The sequence below is a fragment of the Orussus abietinus genome, unplaced genomic scaffold (genome assembly GCF_000612105.2).
Source record: "Orussus abietinus isolate OABI.00-Male unplaced genomic scaffold, Oabi_2.0 scaffold100, whole genome shotgun sequence".
Lineage (NCBI taxonomy): Eukaryota > Metazoa > Arthropoda > Insecta > Hymenoptera > Orussidae > Orussus > Orussus abietinus.
The window spans coordinates 1-16,958 of NW_019394268.1; the positions used below are offsets into that span (position 1 = coordinate 1).

A 16,958-nucleotide genomic window follows, 5' to 3' on the forward strand; every position below is an offset into this window, starting at 1 on the left:
CCACGCGGACAGGACCTCGCACGGGCATCCATAGGCGCCCGCGCGGAACAAATTGTTTGCCCCCGCCCTTTTTCCTCCTCTCCCACGCCTCTCCTACCAACGCTATCCTAACCTGATTAGAACAAGTTACCACGGGTTAGGATGTTACCCGTCCGTTCAGGTACAGGACGTTGGGACCCAGGAGGATCGACGGCGGACATCGTTTAGAAGCGAAACTTCCTTTTCCGTTTTCTCCTACGCCACGTAGTTTCCAAGTTACGCCCCTCCAAAGAACCGACCAATCAGAGCGCAGCATTCTTATTTCCGCTGTATCTCCGGAACCACGGGTCATAGAAAAGAACGGTAAAGGAAGTTTCGTCGCGAAATCCTGTCCCCTGTCCATCGCGCCGATCGCGAACGCCCCCTACCTGAACCGAATCTGTCCGTTCAGGTACCGGAAATTGGGACCCGGGGGGATCGACGGCGGATGTCGTTTGGAATCGAAACTTCCTTTACCGTTTTCTCTTGCGGTGTGTAGTTTCCGAGTTACGGAGAAATTGGTTTAATTTGACCTTATTTTCTATTAAAAAAAAAAAAAATTCCTGGCTTTACTCAACCTTCCCCCTCCGGTCTCTGACTTACCGCCCTCGGCCGTACGATCGCTACTCCGTCTCCGCCGGTTGTCCGTCTTCGTTACTCTATCCATGGGAATGTAGTAACTCTTTCATGGGTGTTTGGAAATATTTCAAGATAGAAATAGCCTTTTTTGAAATGTTTAGAAAATGTTTCTCACACGTTAGACGTTAACTATGTAGTACAATAGCAATGCCTATTGTAATTTCGATTCATAAGAATTTCTTGATGCCACAAAATGCCTTTGTTCTCGAATAAATTTTCTCCTAAGAAGACACCGACCAGAAAGGTCTCCATATCTTTGGTAAACAGCAACTCCAGCCCACAGAGAATTGAAAAAGAGTTGGGTTCCCAGGTTGGTCCTGTCAGAATTTGTCTTGGAAATCAGAAGGCAGTGTTTGAAGATGGACAGTGGATCCCAGGTGATGTTCGCAAGATCGTTGATGACGATACAATACATTTGTTCTAGTTTATTAAAAAGGGAAAAGATTACAGGTATTGTTAAGCTATGGTGTATCACGAATCGATGAAAAATTCTTACGTATTAACCCTTAGCACTTTGTTGGCTCTGCTATGGAGACATGTGTCGGTTGTTCCATAACTTGTAAAGTGCAAGGCGTTACGTTAAAAGATAGAATACAATATACACGTATACTCTCCACTTTGTATCTGCGATATTCACGGAAAGAATGTAGTTTGTATTTACGGTACCGTGAAATGTCATCTTCTGAATCAAAATTATTAATGTGGTTATTTCATTTCGTACGACAGAATCAGGAAAAGCAGCTGAAACATTTAAGGAGAATGAAAGGCTACACATAGAAATGAAAAAACTTCGGGAAGAAAATAATTTGCTAAAATTAAAGTTGGAGGTACTGTTGGACATGGTACGTAAATACTTGTTTCAACTATTTAAACGGTACTCGTGAAGATAGGTACATTTGCTTTTGATGACTTTCGGAAAAGAAATGTAAATTACAAGCAAGCTGATCTCCGATTACTAATAAATTTATGATCGGATCTAGACGTTAACTTTACAGCTTTCACGTACTACTGCGGAGTCCCAGATACAAGATAGACGGTCGAACGAATCAAACTATGATAAACGAGATGTCACGTAGGACGTGAACGATAATAAAGTACAATTGGATTATCCAAGGAATGCTTAATAACTAAGTGGGCTGAACTGACCTGTGACGGGCAAAACAGACTGTAACGATTACTTCGATCTTGAGAGCTTTCTTTGCAATTTCTTCTATTCCAAAGTACGATAAAAATAAATTAATGAACAGACTTGTTCTAAATGTAAAACACTGATCGATTGTAAATATCGTTTTTTTTTTCCCTCACAATTTCCGTGTTTTACTTAACAGTTAGGAAAGTGAATAATGTTACAGGAAATGTATTGAACATTTGAAATATAAATAAGGAGATTTTACTTTGGGTGGAAGGGCTTAATAATTGAAAGGAATAAAGAATAATCATCGAAATTAATTGCCCGTGAAGATTAGCTTCTCCGGTATGCTTAGAGGATTGTCCATTGCTAGATTCTCACGGAATGTTCTCCCAAGGCATATACAATTTGAAATTAATCCATAGTCTTCTGCGGGCACGTCCTCCTCGTATGCCCTGGAAATGATTTAATATCGATCGAACGTTTAAATGGAAAGTAGCAAAAGATAAGATAGGAAAAATATACGAGAAGAAATTTCTCACCTTCGACACCACAAATGCCACATTTCCTTTTACCTCCGATATTCCCATCACCGTCTCTTCCTCGTCCTCGTCCTCGTCCTCGTGCGCTGGGTGCTCGAATTTGTCCTTCCGGAAACTCGGACCCAGCCTCGTTACCCCAATCGAAGAATTTACAAATATCTTGCTGGCACTTGTAGAATTGTCGTCCCTTGTTTGGCCCTTCCTTGCGAACGGTCAGCCTAATTGACGGAAAGTGACATTTCTAACGTCTCGTCATGGCCGGATGAAAGTATGTATATGTAAACATTAAGAATATAGAATCCAGTTAGGGTGGGTAATAATATACGAAAAAAGACGCACTGCTTTGCAGGCAGACCGCAGAGACAATTGATCACGTTAGGAGCAGTCACAGCGGGATCATTAGATATCATAGCGTTGATCCAGTTTCCTCGATTTTGGCGACCGTTACTACTGGCTTCTCGTGAATTCGCACCTTCGCCTTCGTTCTCCATATTGTTCGGGTCCCACATGAAGAAGTCACAGCCCTGGCCTTGTGGCTTTGCACATTTGTAGAACTGCTTCCCTTTAAATTGAAAAGATCATTTTGACGTTCGATTTACTTTTCCTGGAGTGAGGAATTCCTAACTCGAAAAACACACACACACACACACACACTTTACCAATTTCTGTCATTCACCTTTATTTCTTCCCTCCTTTATAACGGTCAAAAGCTTTGCGTTTTCGTGACAGTGACAGACAAACACAGAGTTACCGTCATTGGTTCCCCAGATCCGATCTCCGGTGTCCGAGTCATTGCCATAGTTGCTACGAGAAGTTCCAGAAATTTGGCTGGATCCACTGCCACCGTTTCCATCATTGCTTGCACTTGGATTACGAGAAATGAAACTTGGTCTCTGCTGATGAACACTAGTCGAAGGATTGTCCCAATTATCGTTAGACTTTGCCCCACCTTTACCTCGTGGTAGCACAGATGGCGCGCTGGGTCTAGGAGGAGGGAAGTTTTGCCTTTGATGCGTGCCGGGAATCGAATCGGTGCGACCAGAAGGAGTATTATTCCTCTGAGAGGTGTCGGAACTCCTTACGGAGGATCTATGAAAACTTGTGTAGCCGGTATCGTTGGTTCCCTGGACTCTTCTAACATTATCGACACGTATTTCCATCACTTGATTGAATTCTTCGTCACAACCTCCTATACATGTCTCGTGCTCGATGCCAAAGAGGGGTAGTGCGCCGCGTTTTAGCTTAAACCTCAGTATCGGCAGGTTACCAGGACACTGGAAGGCATAACCTCTAAATGGAGACGAGTCGACAAAATTTTCGAGACGTTAAACAAGTTTCACTAACTTGCTGGCAGACTCTATCGAGCACTTGAACTCGTTCGATGGTCGAAGGGAGCCAGATACTGTTGCTGCAATCTGGATATGCCATACAACCGATGTATTTCCTTCCATCGAGCGATCTGTCTTTCAGCACCATATTCGAACCACATTTGGGACACGAGAAAACAACAATATCCTCCGGTGGCACAGTGGCTGGCAATTCTTCGGCATCTTTTGGTCTCTCTTCGATGTACTCGGCAATAGCTCCGTCAATTAAATTGGCTCGTTCTAGAGCAATCTTGAATACCTCTCGATACTTGGATATCTGGTTAAGCAAGACAACCTGTGGGTCCTTCTTCCCTTCGCATATTCTAAAACAAGCGAATAAATGAAAAACGACCTTACTTATCTAACGGGCAAAGGATTAATGTTCTAGGCGATAGAAAGTCTACTTACAGTTTCAGATCACTCTCTAATTCAGCTCGCAGGTTAGGCTTTGACATTTGAAAGCCCATTCTATCGTAACCCGTTACCAATCCGATGCCAAGGTTTCCCGGTACAAAGTGCGATCCATCGGCTAGACCTACATACTGTCTCGATTTGATAGTTTCAATGTGCTCGGCATGGGTCGCATCGGTTCCAATCCCATGTTTATCCATCAAGGCAATTAAATCAGCTTCGGTTAAAAGGTTAGGTGGCGTTGTCTCCGACCGAACCATTTCAATGCCGGTAGGCCCGAACACCTGGCCACGTTCGTAAACAGGAATCACTTTATCACTCCACTTTTCGTAAACGTAAACTTCCAAATAATTTTTTGCTATAATCCGCAATCCATTCGCGGCAAACTTTTCTGCCGCGATGTCAATCTCTACCAATGTTTCTTCACCTTCCGCGTTCTTTGACAGGCAAGCAAGAAAGTGTCTCGTTACAAATTCGTACACTCGAGCTTCGTGTCCTGGAGAGAAATTGATATAAAAGTATTTAGAACAATCGCTCAAAGGAAGACGACCACGAAAGATATCCTTGCAAACCTTGAAGCGTATCGGAATATTTTGTCGGATGGATCGGGGGGTGAGCCTGGTCGCTCTTTTTCCCCTGCCTGGGCGTAGGTCCATCGGCAAGCAATCGTCGCGCAAAATCTCCCCAGACTGGGTTGTTGGTTTGATCGCTGACCAAAGGAACCAGGTTAAGTTCCTTTGGAAATATATTTGTCTCGGTACGAGGGTAACTGATGAGACCTTGAGTGTAAAGCCTCTCTGCGATCTGCATGGTCTCCTTGGCATTTAATTGAAGTTTCCGAGAGCCTTGTTTTTCCAATTCCTGAGGTACGATTAGCTTACAGTAAGGAATTATCTAGAACTGGTATCTTAATAATATTAAATTAATACCGCCACGTTCATCAAGATGTTATCAAGATTCAAGAATGCAAGGATGTCGAAAGGTTTACAGACGAACTTACTATAGTATCCAGCGGTAACGGTCTCCACTTGCTCTTAGGCTTACTCGTCACTTTTTCCACAGTAGCGTTAGGATTCTCCAAGCATCGGTCCAACAAAATCTGACACGGCAATTCTTCGAAGAGCCTATTTCTATCCCATCTGAATTCAACCAAGATGTCATTCCGCATATCCGTCACTTTGAGTCTCCAGTAAGGCTCTGGCTTAAATCTTTCAATCGCCAGGAATCGTTCCACTACAAAGCCTAACGTCGGAAACTGACAGCTGCCGTAACTGATGAGCATATCCGAAAGGGTTCGAGGGAAGACCTTTTGCAGTCTTAACGTTTGAAATCTTGTAAATGCAGCACCTGGGGCAGAAATGAACGTAACGAAAAATGAACGGGACACGTCGGCAGGTTTCGTAGTTACGAACTTCTTAACCTATTCTTAGGTCTAGTTCACTGCGCACATCCACCGCATCGCTGATGGCCTTATTCGGTTGTTCGAGATTTCTAATAGCCCGTTCCATCGAACATTGTGTAATCTCGGAAAACTTTGCTCTGTAATCATAAAATTAAATATCTAGAGTACGATTACTCATAGCATTCTAGGTTATAACACCGCATATATTTTACCTGTAAATTTTGATACCAGGTTTAATAGCTCGACAAACTTGAATAATTTCAAACCCAATGTTCTCCCCTTCCCTGTCGCAATCCGTCCATAGGACAAGTGCTTGGCAGTTTCGCACTTCTCGTTCCAATGTCTTTTTAATATCCGCATAATTCTGAATACACTGCTTCACTACAAGAGCATCGAACAGACTCAGCGGATGACAACCTTCCCATCTCCGATAGGATCCCACAAATTCGTAGCCCAGAAGGTGTCCAGAGACCGACGTCATAATCATCTTACAATTTTGATTCCATAGTTGTAAATTGAATTCGTATATTTTATTGAACTTGGATAAACCTTCTCTCTAAAAAGAAAAAAATAGTGTTAATTATTGACACATTATCAAATCTATCCTGTACATAAGAAACAGAAATCAATTTACTCGAGAACTATTTCCTTTGGATAAATGGAGCGAGATATTTTTGGCGGCATCGTTCTTCTCGGCAACATTTAGAACCTTCATAGTTGCATTTGCGGTAATCACTTGTTTTTCTTTTAAATATAAACAAAATGTAACATAAGTTACATCTATCTTAGTGCACAAAGAATTCAAACGGAACACGGACCATCCGGTGCAAAGCATCTCTATTTGACGCAATTATTTTCTTTTCTCCTTTTTTTATTAGATTCGCGAGAGGATCGGTCGTCGACTGCCTTTTTCTCAAAGTAATCTATTTCCATTATCGAATACATCCAAGCATCAAGCATGTCTTATTTGCCCATAGGTTCTGGAAGAAATTTCTGATTAAATATTTGCCTCATAGGAGTTGCGGAATACCACCGGGTAAGATAATTACCTCAGCAGCGGCATTACTTACTTTGTCCTTTACAGAATCAATCGGTCATGTCAGCTTTCTAACGTTTACATTGGTAAATACTAGAATCCACCGAGTTTCTCCACTCGTATATCAATTGCACGGATAACATCGTACAGTCACGAGAATATGTAATGTGCCACAAAATGTGGGTTTTCGATTTGTTAAATACTCTCACTACTTGTTGAACCTGGTCAATGACATAGGCAAGAGATACTTATAGGTGTCGACTCCTCTACTCCCTCCTCAAAATTATTCCAGTAGTTCCAGAGCAAATCACTGTAGCGCTAGTGAGCTACGTCATTTTGCGCGGGGTATACAAAACCTTTATAAATTACATTATTTCTTGCTTAAATGAAATCAATTATTACAGTGAAATGTATGAAGTAAACGGTCTTTGGTACGATGTAGTAGAGAGTGTAAAAGTGCTTGTCACATGTTACCCCTTCAGTGGCGACGCAACACATTTCTGGTGGGGGCTCTCGCAATCACGATGGCAGATACAAGGTTTGAACCCTTTTTCACGGGTCCATGAAAGGGAAAATAAGGGAAAATAAAGCTATACGAAGGAAGAGTCATGGATAGAATGGCGAACGGTGTAAAGGAGTGATTGTATTTGACACAAACTACAGCATGATTTTCATTCAGAGAGACCGCAAGGCGAATGCATTTACGCGATCCGAGCAATCGACTCGTCTACGTGCGTTGGCGGACAAAGAGGCGGGAGCAGTCGGAGCCGGTCGGACGCGATCCGGGAACGGGGCATCTCACGGTCTCCGCAGGAGGTAACGCAACCGGTGGCCCATCCTCGTGGAACGGCTACGACCGAGCCGCGGAGAGAAGGTCGGGACGCGCCGCTCGACGTCGTCGCGGTCACCGGCCGATCGCGGCCCTCCCACGGCCAGCGGCATCCTCTCGAACTCGGTCGACTCCTCCACCTCGGGGGCCCGGTCGACCGTCGCGTCGCCGCGGCCCAGTCTCGGGGTGAAGACCTGCATCGGGTCTCGCTTCCCTTCGAACGGAAGAAGAGGGTCAATCGGCGGCGGCGCTGCCGCGCCCTTTGCGCGCCGCTTACCTGGCCGAGCGGCGAGCAGACTCCACGGGCCCACCCCGGCCGCCTCCTCCTCCTCCTCCCGGATGGCGTCGACGATGGCGCCGATGGCGCCGACGTCCTCCTCCGAGATGCGCGGCCCTCCCGAGTCCTCCTTGGAATCTGCAACGAGTTCCTCCGTGGCCGATCGCGACGAAAGGCTTGCCGCGGGGTCGGGCTTACCGCGCTGTCCCAGGACGAGGGTTGCCGAGAGCGCCAACAGGCCGAGGCCCCCGAGGAATTTAACGTGGCCGATCATCTCCTCTCGGTGCACCTTCGTCTCTTTGTCGGCTGCTGGCGAGTGACGGCCGCCTCGAACGAGAACCGCGGTTTTATAGCGACGTCTCGGTCGGCCCTTTCGCGCCCGACGCACGCGCGAGCACCCGAGAGCACCTGGGGGCACCCGGGGGCACCCGGCCGCGGTGCGAAAAAACACGCTCGTTTGTCTCAATTTGCCCCGTGGGAGAGGGCGACGGAGACGGAGACGGAGACGGAGACGGAGCGAGCCGACTGCCGGCTCGAGGAGTCGGTCCACCCACGTCCGACGGAAGTCGCCAGCGGGGAACAGCCGAGTAATGACCGGACTCGGAATGGAAACGAGCCCTACTTTCCCTCCCGCGCCTTCCGGAGGGCGTCCATGGAATTCCCTGAGCCGCCCCACGTCGCGCCTCTAATAAATTAACGGAGCCGGAGGTTTTCCGCGTCGCCGACTCCGACCCCCTCGATCGCGGAGTTAACTTGTCAATTACCCTCGATTCAATTTGGAGGGAGCGACGCCGTCGCGTCCCGAGCCCGGCCTGAGCCCGGCCCGGTATAAAGACGCGCGTCGGGACGCCTCCCGGACACCCGTGCGCGAGTCCGCCCGGACGGCGTCGCGGCGCGAATGGGTCTCGATCGGACCGAGTTTTCTTCCTCGAAATCGCGAGGAAAGGATCGATTCGACCGAATCGGGCTGAGAGTCGATTTCCTATCTTCCGAGTGAAAATGCCAAATTCTTTGGACCGACGGGACGGCGGGACGGCGGGACGGCGGGACGGCGGGACGGCGGGACGGCGGGAAACGTTTTCAGCGCGAGTGTCCACGTCGTAAAGTATCCGATTGAATGTCATCCTTTCGTTTGAACGTTGCAAAATCGCTTGAATTGCCTACTTTGCGCATTTTTCCTCAATTCGAGTTACAAAAACGACCCCCGGATCCGTTAACGAGCCGAAAACGCCCTCCCCTTTAATCTCTTCGAGTGGCGCGGCACTGAGAAGCGCGCCGACATATTGCGGGGGTTCCGCCGCGCTGCGCCCGTAACCGTAATCGAGTTACGGCCGACGGTAGTCGCCCTAATGGGTTCCACGCCTTTGCCGTTATCGCGGGGACGCGCGCCGCTTTTTCGAGTCATCCGATCGAAGAACGCGGAACGCGAACTCGGACTCGCGCTTCTTCCCGAGTGGCCGGACGGCTCGAGGATCGGCGGATTCCATTCGCGCCGCCGAACTCCGCCCCGCGGCCATCTTCTTTCCCTCCCCTTGCCGCCGCCAAAGAGCCGCCATCGCGATTCGGCGGGAAAGGTGCGCGGCCGCGAGAGGACCGTCCTTGGATCTCGGCCCGATCCCTCGCGGCCCTCGGCCGACCGCCTGGCTTCCGCGCCGAGGGAGGGCGCACTTGTACGCCACTCGGTAACTCGACTCCGATACGGGGCCGGCGCCGGGTGAGTTATGTGACCGCCGGTGCCACCGCGTCCCGAGGAAGTCTCTCTCTTCGACTTCCGACCGTCCGCCGCGCCCGCCGCGCCCGCCGACGGGCTCGCGAAAACGCTTGCCGCCGTTTGACGACGAACCCGGCGCCACGTAATCCGACGCCGAACCATCGTCCGAAGGAAGCACTTTCGAGCCGAGTCTACGGAACCGTTTGAGGCAGTTGGAAACTTTATTTTTCAATTCTAAAGAGAGACACGGAGACAACTTGCAAGTCCCAGTTCTTTAACATCGAGTACCACTCCGATGTCGCGTTTACGGAGACCGTCGACTCGGCATACTCCATTTATTTCACTTAAATTACAAGGTCGAATCGAGGAAACGGAAAAAAGATACAGAGTAAAGAAGAACGCGGGAGAGGGCACACGAGGCCCCGGGGTTGCTTGCTGGGATACACGGTTCCTCCAAAAGCGAGGCGGCACCCAGCTGGCGCGAACCAAGGAGGCCTCGCGTGCCCGACGTCGGGCTTCCGGGATCTAGAGGTGCGCGGAAACGCGGGAACGGTCGACCGGTACTCGGCTATTTACAAAGATATACCCGGAGGTCGATATGCACGCGACATTATTTACACGCTACGATCGTTCTCGGGAGAGATCTCGATCGGGACTTTGAACCCGATCCGCCAGGTCGCGGGCGAAAGGGGCGAAAGGGGCGAAAGGGGCGAAAGGGCGAAATCCTCACTGCATTTGAGCTTGATTGGACGGTTCTTGCTTAAGTTCGAGCGCCCACATGTGCTGCGGCCACCCAGTGCGGCCCTTTCCTTTCGCGGTGTCGTCGGGCGTCGGAGGACCCGCCTCGTGCTGTAACAGATATGGACACGTTTTTCTCTTTCCCTTCCAACGACAAGCGGCGCGTCGCCCGCGACCGACACCAACCTTGGCGGAGGGGGCCCTGTGACCTCTGCGAGCATGGCCGGCGGCGCCGGGCAGGAACTCGGCTCTGAAGGCCCGCGGCGGCGCGTCGGCGGTCTCGTCGCTCTCTAGAACGGCCATCAGGTAGCCGATGTAGGAGGCCGCCAGCCGGAGGGTCTTGATCTTGGACAGCTTGGTGTCGGCCGGCACGTTCGGGATGCAGTCTCGAAGGTCGGCAAAGGCATTGTTGATGCTCTGCGTCCGCCTGCGCTCCTTCTTGTTGGCCGTGTTGCGCTTCTTGGGCTTGACGGGCAGAGTCGTCCCCTGGAGCGAGTCGCCCGCGGCGACGTCGCCGAGCGGCCGCGCCGGGTCGTCCGGGCGGATACAGAGGAGAGGCGGCGGGGCGTAGCGCCGGTCGAAGACGCATCGCGGGGTCGCCGGGGTCGCCGCGGCCGCCTCCTCCAGCGACGAGTCCGCCCCGGAGCTGTCGCCGGAGACGAGGGCCGGCTCCGTCGGCCAGAAGGCCTCGCGCTCGTCCCGACCAGGGAACGGCGGGCCGTCGAGGAAGACCGTGCCAACCGAGCCGGCCGAACCGCGAGGGCGGCGCTCGGCGTACGGAAGCTGCGCGGCGTAACCGTAGGGCTGATGCCACTGGGGATAGTAGTCGGCCTGGGACTCGTAGCCGCTGAGCATCTCGACGAGTCGCGTCGCACGGCGCGGACGTCTCCGGCCGACCGGAGGAAGCGAGCACCGATGCGAGAAGTCGCGCGCCTCGGATCGACCGACCGTCGCGATCGCCCGCTCGGGACTGCGCGGCCCGGCCGCCGGCGGCGCCGGGCCGGCGTAGCTCGGGGGCGGGACCGAGCCGGGGACCGCCCCTTCCAATGGGAGGTCGGGCCGGGGGTGCCCGACCCGGCAGTCCCTCGGGCCACGCCCCCGTTCGATCTCCGCGGACGGCCGAGGACCGCCGAGGACACCCGAGGGCCCGGAGAGGGCTACCGGGTCTGTCAAAGGGAGAAGCGCCGACCACTTACCGCGTCGGCTGTTCAAATGTCTTTCCGAGGGATAACGACCCCGTTCGAGCGACGACCGCGAGGCCGCGGAGCGGAGGGACGCGATGCGATCCAGAGCCCTCTCGAAATCCCGATTATCTCGGGCGGCGCGGAAGCTGCCAAGGGCCGCAGCGAACGGCCTCGAACTCGAGAGCCCGAGGACCAGGGCCGCTTCTCGGCGGGGCGAAGAGGGAGCGCGGCCGGAGGCGGAAACCGACGCGAAGAGACGAGAGAGATACCACGTGTCGTCAAAGTAAATAAACAAACTATCCTTGGTAGCTGTTCGGCGATGCGTCGCAGAGCCCGCGCGGGCGCACGCGCCGGTTACGCGTTCCGGGGTACGCGGTGATACCGAAAATCCAGAGGAGGCGGTTCGGTTCCCCCCGGAGCCCCCGGGCGCCGGTCGGCGTCCGTATCGAGCGGAGGACGGGCCATGTGGCGTTCACCGAGATATCGAATCATACCGCGTACGCCGCGCCAGCCACGCCAGGCCGCAACTAAATTTAGTTTATTGCGTTACCGAGTATTAATGGTGCTTTTATACAAACGTTAAACCGGATTTAGACGTCGTCCGCTATCCGGAGAAAACGAGCGTGGGCGCCGGTTCTTCTCGGGAGAGTCGCGAGGACGCCCGAGACTTATCGACTCTCCCCGCCGAGGCTATTCCTTCCCAAAGCGTGCGACCACTCGAGACGGCGATCTCTCTTCATATTTCACGCTTATCCGTGGCTCGACTCGTCCGGTGCCCGAGAGCCCGGGAGCCCGGGAGCCCGGGAGCCCGGGAGAGGCTCCTTTTTGCGTTGATAACGGCTCGCCTCGATGCGGGGAGAAAGCGCCAAAACGCGCGTTTCCCACGCGAGTCGCCGACTCCCCGGGGATCCGTTGCGGGCATTACGACCCTTGCGACGCCCTAAATGGATTCGCCCGACTCCGACGTTCGCGCCTGCATTACTTAATTACGCGCGACGTTTTTACAGGGACGTATCTCCCGCTCGACGCCGCTCCGAGCGCCTCTCGATCGATCCTCGAGCTCCCTCCGGGAGCCGGGTGTCGATTACTTCCACGGATCAAACAGACGGACCATTGTTACGGTCGACTTGGCCGCTGCCGACCCGGACTCGACCCGGACTCTACCGGGACTCGACCCGGACTCGACCCGGACTCGACCCGACCTTCCCCTTGGAGAGTCGAAGGAAGGCCGAGGAAACGCTCCCGACCGGGAGTCGGGTTACGCTCCCTCGAAAGCGTCTTTGGCCCGTACCGGCGCACTTTGCGGCGCCCGCTCTCGATTTGTCTTAACGGCTCTGGGAGGGGGTCGGGTCGGGACCGACCGGACGAGCAAGCGAGTCGGGATAGGCGATCGTTGACGATAGGGAAAGCGCCCGGACAGCCGAGTCAAGCGACTCGGGTCTCCGGAGCGATCGAAACCGCTTCGAGGTCCACGGGCTGGGTCGCGCCGTCGGCGACAACGCTCTCGTCCTTTCTTCTCGCGCTAGGTGAATTCTCATCGGCAGAAAAACCTCGGTTAACCGATCCTCCGCAGCCGAGGTCGCAGGATCCCGGCCCTGGAATCCTCGTGTCCGGTTTCCGCCTCCCAAACGCATCGCCCAGCACGACGAAGGGCACTTCGAAGAAGAGGTACGTCCCCACGGAAAGGATCAGCGACAGGGCCAAGTTACCAAAGAACCGGTGTACCTGCAACCGCTTGTTCGCTTACAAGGCAAACCCTCCGAGCGGGAGCAACGCCCTACGCCCTTCGCACTTACCACGTTGAAGGTCGAGAGGACTCCGGCGGTGCGCGCGACTCCCGCGCCGTAGAGGATGACGACGTAGTGCGTCAGGTAGACGGAGTAGGTGAGCCGACCGAGCGGGGACCACCCCGTCCACGAGAGGAAGCTGCCGACGGGACCTGGGGAAAAGACTCCTGTCGCCTGAGCGAACGACCCGGCCCGGCCAACCGCGACCACTTACCCGCGTGTCCGTGCACGCACGCGAAGACTATCCACGAGACCGAGAGCGCGAAGGCTTGCCGGTGCAGACCCGCGTAAAAGCTGGCCTCCAGGCTGTCGTAAGGGTGGTCCGCGAAGTACATCCCTCGAGGCCCGAGGACCGCGGAGAGCCCCGCCGAGACGGACGCGATCCAGCCGACCCAGACCCAGACCTGCAAACGGAGCGCCTCTTACGATGCGGCCGGCAACGCCCGGGTATCCCGATCCACTCACCGGAGACATCCTGACCGATTGGCCGCCGACGGGCCGGGTCCGGTGCAACAGGTAGCCGAGGCCGAGACCGATGACGTACGGACCCGCCCTCGCGTAGACCCTCGTGTAGACGAGCAGGTAGACCCTCGCGACCTCGAGTTGGCTGCGGAAAGAGCAAGATGAGCTACAGCCGCGGGGAGGGGGCGACACTCACTCCTTGTAGTAGAGCATGGTGCCGGTCAAGCCGTGGAAGTAGGTGACCAGGAAGGGCGCGAGGGCGGAGGCGAAGATCCCCGCGCCGAGGATCGAGTAGAACAGAGCTCTCCTTCCGCGCTCGAGCATGGGCCAGAGGAAGACGGGCGAGATCCAGAGGAGCTGCATGTCGACCGCCAAGTACCAGGACTGCGAGAGGCACTGGAATCATTCGACGTTCATTCCACGTTCATTCGCCCGTCCGCCTCGGCCCGGCCAGAGGGCACGTACGATCGAGTCGACGTTAACGTAGTTGTTGACGTAAAGCAGATTGGCCCACCAATTGTCGCGGCAGTTGTCCCGCTCGGTTCCCACCCATCGACGCCACCTCGGCCCGGAGCCGATCTTGTCGAAGAGGGTAGCGTACAGCCCGATCGTCATGGCGTACGCCGGGGTGAGCCTGCGCAGGCGTCGCTTTCGTTAGGGGCTACGCGGACTACGACTACTCGAAAACCGAACCGAAACTCACCTTACGTAACGGTGCGCGTACAGTCCCCGAATGTCCAACTTGTCCTCGGGGTGCCTCCGCTTCCTGGAAAGCGCCCCGCGGGCCAGCAGGGTTCCGCCGAGCAGGAAGAACGCATCGGTGGCGACGTTGCCGTTCAATATCGGGAGATTGGCCCAGTTCTCGTGCATCTGTTTCCACCGACGAGGTCTCTCGTTCAGGATCGGTCGCCGGGGGGGACCCGCCTCTTCGCTTACCTTTGGCACGGCCACGAGATCCAGCTTGGCGTCCATCGCCTCGACGTAGTAGGTATGTCCGAGGACGATCCAGCACATGCCGAGGAAGCGTATGCCGTCCAGACACGCGATCGAGTCGTCCGGTCTTTCGGTCCTCAGTAACCGTTTGCCGTTCGAGTAGACCGAGAAGGCGGTGACGAGCGAGTGCCTCGGTCCTGCAATTAACCGTTGGAGGGTCGCTCGGGGTCGCTCGGGGTCGCGGCCGTCGACATCGACCCCGCTGCGGATCGCTCGCCAGGCCGTCCACGACACCTACGAGGAACGGGGATGGCGAGGGTCGAGGCTTCCTTTTCTTACCTTTTCCCTCCCTGTCGTCCCGGGCGGCGAGATCGTAAGCCGTGCTCCCGACGACGACCACGCAAAAGACCAGCAAGACGGACCTGCGAACGGAGAACGGCGGCGAGTCGGATGTTTACGGGAGACGTCGATCGATTAAGCGTTCCCTTACGCGTAGGCCCAGTCGGCCGGACTCCAGGAGGCCGCGTCGGTCACCGCGGTGCGACAGGAGTCCCGAGACAGCCGCACTCGCAGGTCGACCCTTCCCGGGACCCGGAGAGGATCCAGCGCGGCGTCCACGGATTCCGCGACCTCCGTCGCGTTGCACGAGGCCGGCACGCACCAGGTCCACTCGTACGCGACGGACGTCCCCGTCCTCTCCAGAAGGTCGCTCGCTCCCTGGGGAAAGAACCCGAGTCCGCAGTCGCGTTCGCGCTCGAGTCCGAACCGCGAGTACCTACCGCGGCCAAGGCCACGTTCTCCAGGAGGTCCCGCGCGTCCCTCGCCGTGGCCGGCGCGGCCGGCGCGGCCGGCGCGGCGTCCGTCCTTGGGACGGCGAACTGGACCGTCGCGCTGCACGCCTGCCCCGCCAGGCCGCTCTCGGTCCGGACGCGGAGGCATTCGTCGTAGTTGCCGAGCTGTCGGTAATTCCCGGTCACGACTCCCGGCGGAACCTTCGCGGACGCGTCGTACACTGGAAATATCGGGCGAGAACGACAAGGTGAACGACTGGCCGTTATCGCTGTCGCTATCGCTATCGCTATCGCTATCGATATCGATATCGATATCGACTTCACCGTCGTCGACCCAACGGAGGACGCGCGCGAATCCTCGACGACTTTGCGACCGAGAGTCAATCCGGTTGCCGAGTCGGGAAGGATCGTTTTTCGTACGTTTAACGAGGAACGCGACGAAAGGCGCGTCCAACGGTTCTATCGAGCGATCGGCAGCACGCTCGCGCGTCCCCGATCCGTGTCGCGTTCGATGGAAAATTCGGGACCGCGTCGAGGATCGGCTCGATCGAAGGAAACTCACTCTGGAGGGCCCAAGGCGCGTAGTTCCGAAGGGCCTCGAGGTACTCTGCGGCGTCTCGGCGACAGGCCGCCGAGGCGGATCGTCCCGGGGTGAAGGGCCGCGTCAGCGCCTGCAGCAGGACTCCCTCCGGACTTGCGGCCTCCGCGGCCCCTCCCAGCCCGAGTACCAGAGCCACCGCGATCGGGTGCATCCTCGTCGATGGCGATGTCCTTCCTACCTGCTTCTGGCCTCTCCTATCTATTTATCTATACATATATACCCGCGACCCACCTCGCGCTCCCACTGCCCCACCCAGTGGGGAGGGATCACGGAGAACGACCGGTACCTTCGCTCCTGCGCACCTTGTTTTCCTCGTCCCCTGACACGGCGCGCGCGGCGATTCGTCTTCCCCCCTTCCACTTGGCTTATGAGCCGTGGCCGCAGGTTTGGGCCACTGGTAATCGCCTTCGCGTGTATTTAGCCATAACGAACACTGGCGGTCATGAATGGCTTCCTCGTGTACATACATCATGTAGCCTGGTGGTGGTAACGTAAACGTAACGTAAAAAACGAGCTCGAGAACATAAGTTCTCTTGTACTTGCGGTACCTGATGTATAATAAACTGTAAAATAATTAATGTAATAAAGCAACTTATTCAACGATAAGATCCTTGAAAACCACTCATAGACCTAAGGCACAAAACTCAGTGCCACCTCCTCGGTTGTCCTATGATCCTGTTAGAAATCGGAAATTTCAACCCCTAAAAGTTTTGCCCGGGAGACACTCCGTGCCACCTCCTCGGTTGTCCTATGATCCTGTTAGAAATCGGAAATTTCAACCCGGGAGAATTCCATGCCACCTCCTCGGTTGTCCTATGATCCTATTCCATCTCTGGCGATTTGTAACAGGAACATAGGATAACCGAGGAGGTGGCAGGGACCTTCTCCCGGGCATACATTTTAGGGGTTGAAATTTTTCGATTCGTAACAGGAACATAGGATAACCGAGGAGGGGGGATGGAGCTCCCCCCAGGCATACATTTTAAGGAAAAGACGTGAATTCACGTCAGCGGTACCCAGGGAAGGAAACGACGTGAATTCACGTCAGCGGTACCTAGGGAAGGAAAAGACGTGAATTCACGTCAGCGGTAACTAGGGAAG

General features: G+C 54.4%; 5 protein-coding genes across 13 annotated transcripts; 1 reads left to right on the plus strand and 4 right to left on the minus strand.

Annotated features, from left to right (window-relative positions):
- The first annotated feature begins 560 nt into the window (after nucleotides 1–560).
- LOC105703433 (protein chibby homolog 1) lies at nucleotides 561–1,929 on the plus strand. Of its 5 annotated transcripts, none has more exons than XM_023434825.1 (4): nucleotides 561–901; nucleotides 968–1,107; nucleotides 1,384–1,499; nucleotides 1,638–1,929. In XM_023434825.1, exons 2-4 carry the CDS (start codon nucleotides 1,017–1,019, stop codon nucleotides 1,731–1,733), a joined length of 303 nt encoding a protein of 100 aa, XP_023290593.1. In that variant the 5' UTR covers nucleotides 561–901; nucleotides 968–1,016; the 3' UTR covers nucleotides 1,734–1,929. The 5 variants fall into 5 exon arrangements, with proteins under 5 accessions (XP_023290593.1, XP_023290594.1, XP_023290592.1 ...); XM_023434826.1 differs by having other exon boundaries at nucleotides 580–901; nucleotides 1,653–1,929; XM_023434824.1 differs by having other exon boundaries at nucleotides 587–901; nucleotides 968–1,034.
- Nucleotides 1,930–1,931: 2 nt separating this feature from the next.
- LOC105703431 (DNA topoisomerase 3-alpha) lies at nucleotides 1,932–6,775 on the minus strand. 5 transcript variants are annotated; one of them, XM_012431826.1, is made up of 12 exons: nucleotides 6,579–6,775; nucleotides 6,143–6,488; nucleotides 5,721–6,064; nucleotides 5,527–5,645; nucleotides 5,107–5,453; nucleotides 4,679–4,967; nucleotides 4,104–4,602; nucleotides 3,673–4,018; nucleotides 3,080–3,602; nucleotides 2,668–2,890; nucleotides 2,329–2,546; nucleotides 1,932–2,241 (listed from the first exon to the last, which is right to left on the minus strand). In XM_012431826.1, exons 2-12 carry the CDS (start codon nucleotides 6,341–6,343, stop codon nucleotides 2,201–2,203), a joined length of 3,150 nt encoding a protein of 1,049 aa, XP_012287249.1. In that variant the 5' UTR covers nucleotides 6,344–6,488; nucleotides 6,579–6,775; the 3' UTR covers nucleotides 1,932–2,200. The 5 variants fall into 5 exon arrangements, 4 of the variants coding, with proteins under 4 accessions (XP_012287249.1, XP_012287247.1, XP_012287248.1 ...); XM_012431824.1 differs by having other exon boundaries at nucleotides 3,005–3,602; XM_012431825.1 differs by having other exon boundaries at nucleotides 3,005–3,602; nucleotides 6,558–6,775.
- A 433-nt stretch (nucleotides 6,776–7,208) lies between these two features.
- LOC105702651 lies at nucleotides 7,209–8,005 on the minus strand. The gene is made up of 2 exons (XM_012430367.1): nucleotides 7,651–8,005; nucleotides 7,209–7,587 (listed from the first exon to the last, which is right to left on the minus strand). The coding sequence occupies exons 1-2, from the start codon at nucleotides 7,922–7,924 to the stop codon at nucleotides 7,343–7,345; spliced, it is 519 nt and encodes a 172-aa protein (XP_012285790.1). The 5' UTR covers nucleotides 7,925–8,005; the 3' UTR covers nucleotides 7,209–7,342.
- Nucleotides 8,006–9,631: 1,626 nt separating this feature from the next.
- LOC105703446 (heart- and neural crest derivatives-expressed protein 1) lies at nucleotides 9,632–11,059 on the minus strand. The gene is made up of 2 exons (XM_012431854.1): nucleotides 10,286–11,059; nucleotides 9,632–10,210 (listed from the first exon to the last, which is right to left on the minus strand). Exons 1-2 carry the CDS (start codon nucleotides 10,952–10,954, stop codon nucleotides 10,088–10,090), a joined length of 792 nt encoding a protein of 263 aa, XP_012287277.1. The 5' UTR covers nucleotides 10,955–11,059; the 3' UTR covers nucleotides 9,632–10,087.
- A 99-nt stretch (nucleotides 11,060–11,158) lies between these two features.
- LOC105703445 (O-acyltransferase like protein) lies at nucleotides 11,159–16,143 on the minus strand. Its single transcript, XM_012431853.1, has 12 exons — nucleotides 15,819–16,143; nucleotides 15,245–15,477; nucleotides 14,956–15,182; nucleotides 14,805–14,887; nucleotides 14,469–14,662; nucleotides 14,236–14,402; nucleotides 13,998–14,166; nucleotides 13,729–13,928; nucleotides 13,536–13,677; nucleotides 13,285–13,474; nucleotides 13,080–13,222; nucleotides 11,159–13,008 (listed from the first exon to the last, which is right to left on the minus strand). Exons 1-12 carry the CDS (start codon nucleotides 16,006–16,008, stop codon nucleotides 12,709–12,711), a joined length of 2,238 nt encoding a protein of 745 aa, XP_012287276.1. The 5' UTR covers nucleotides 16,009–16,143; the 3' UTR covers nucleotides 11,159–12,708.
- Between the last annotated feature and the right edge of the window lie 815 nt (nucleotides 16,144–16,958).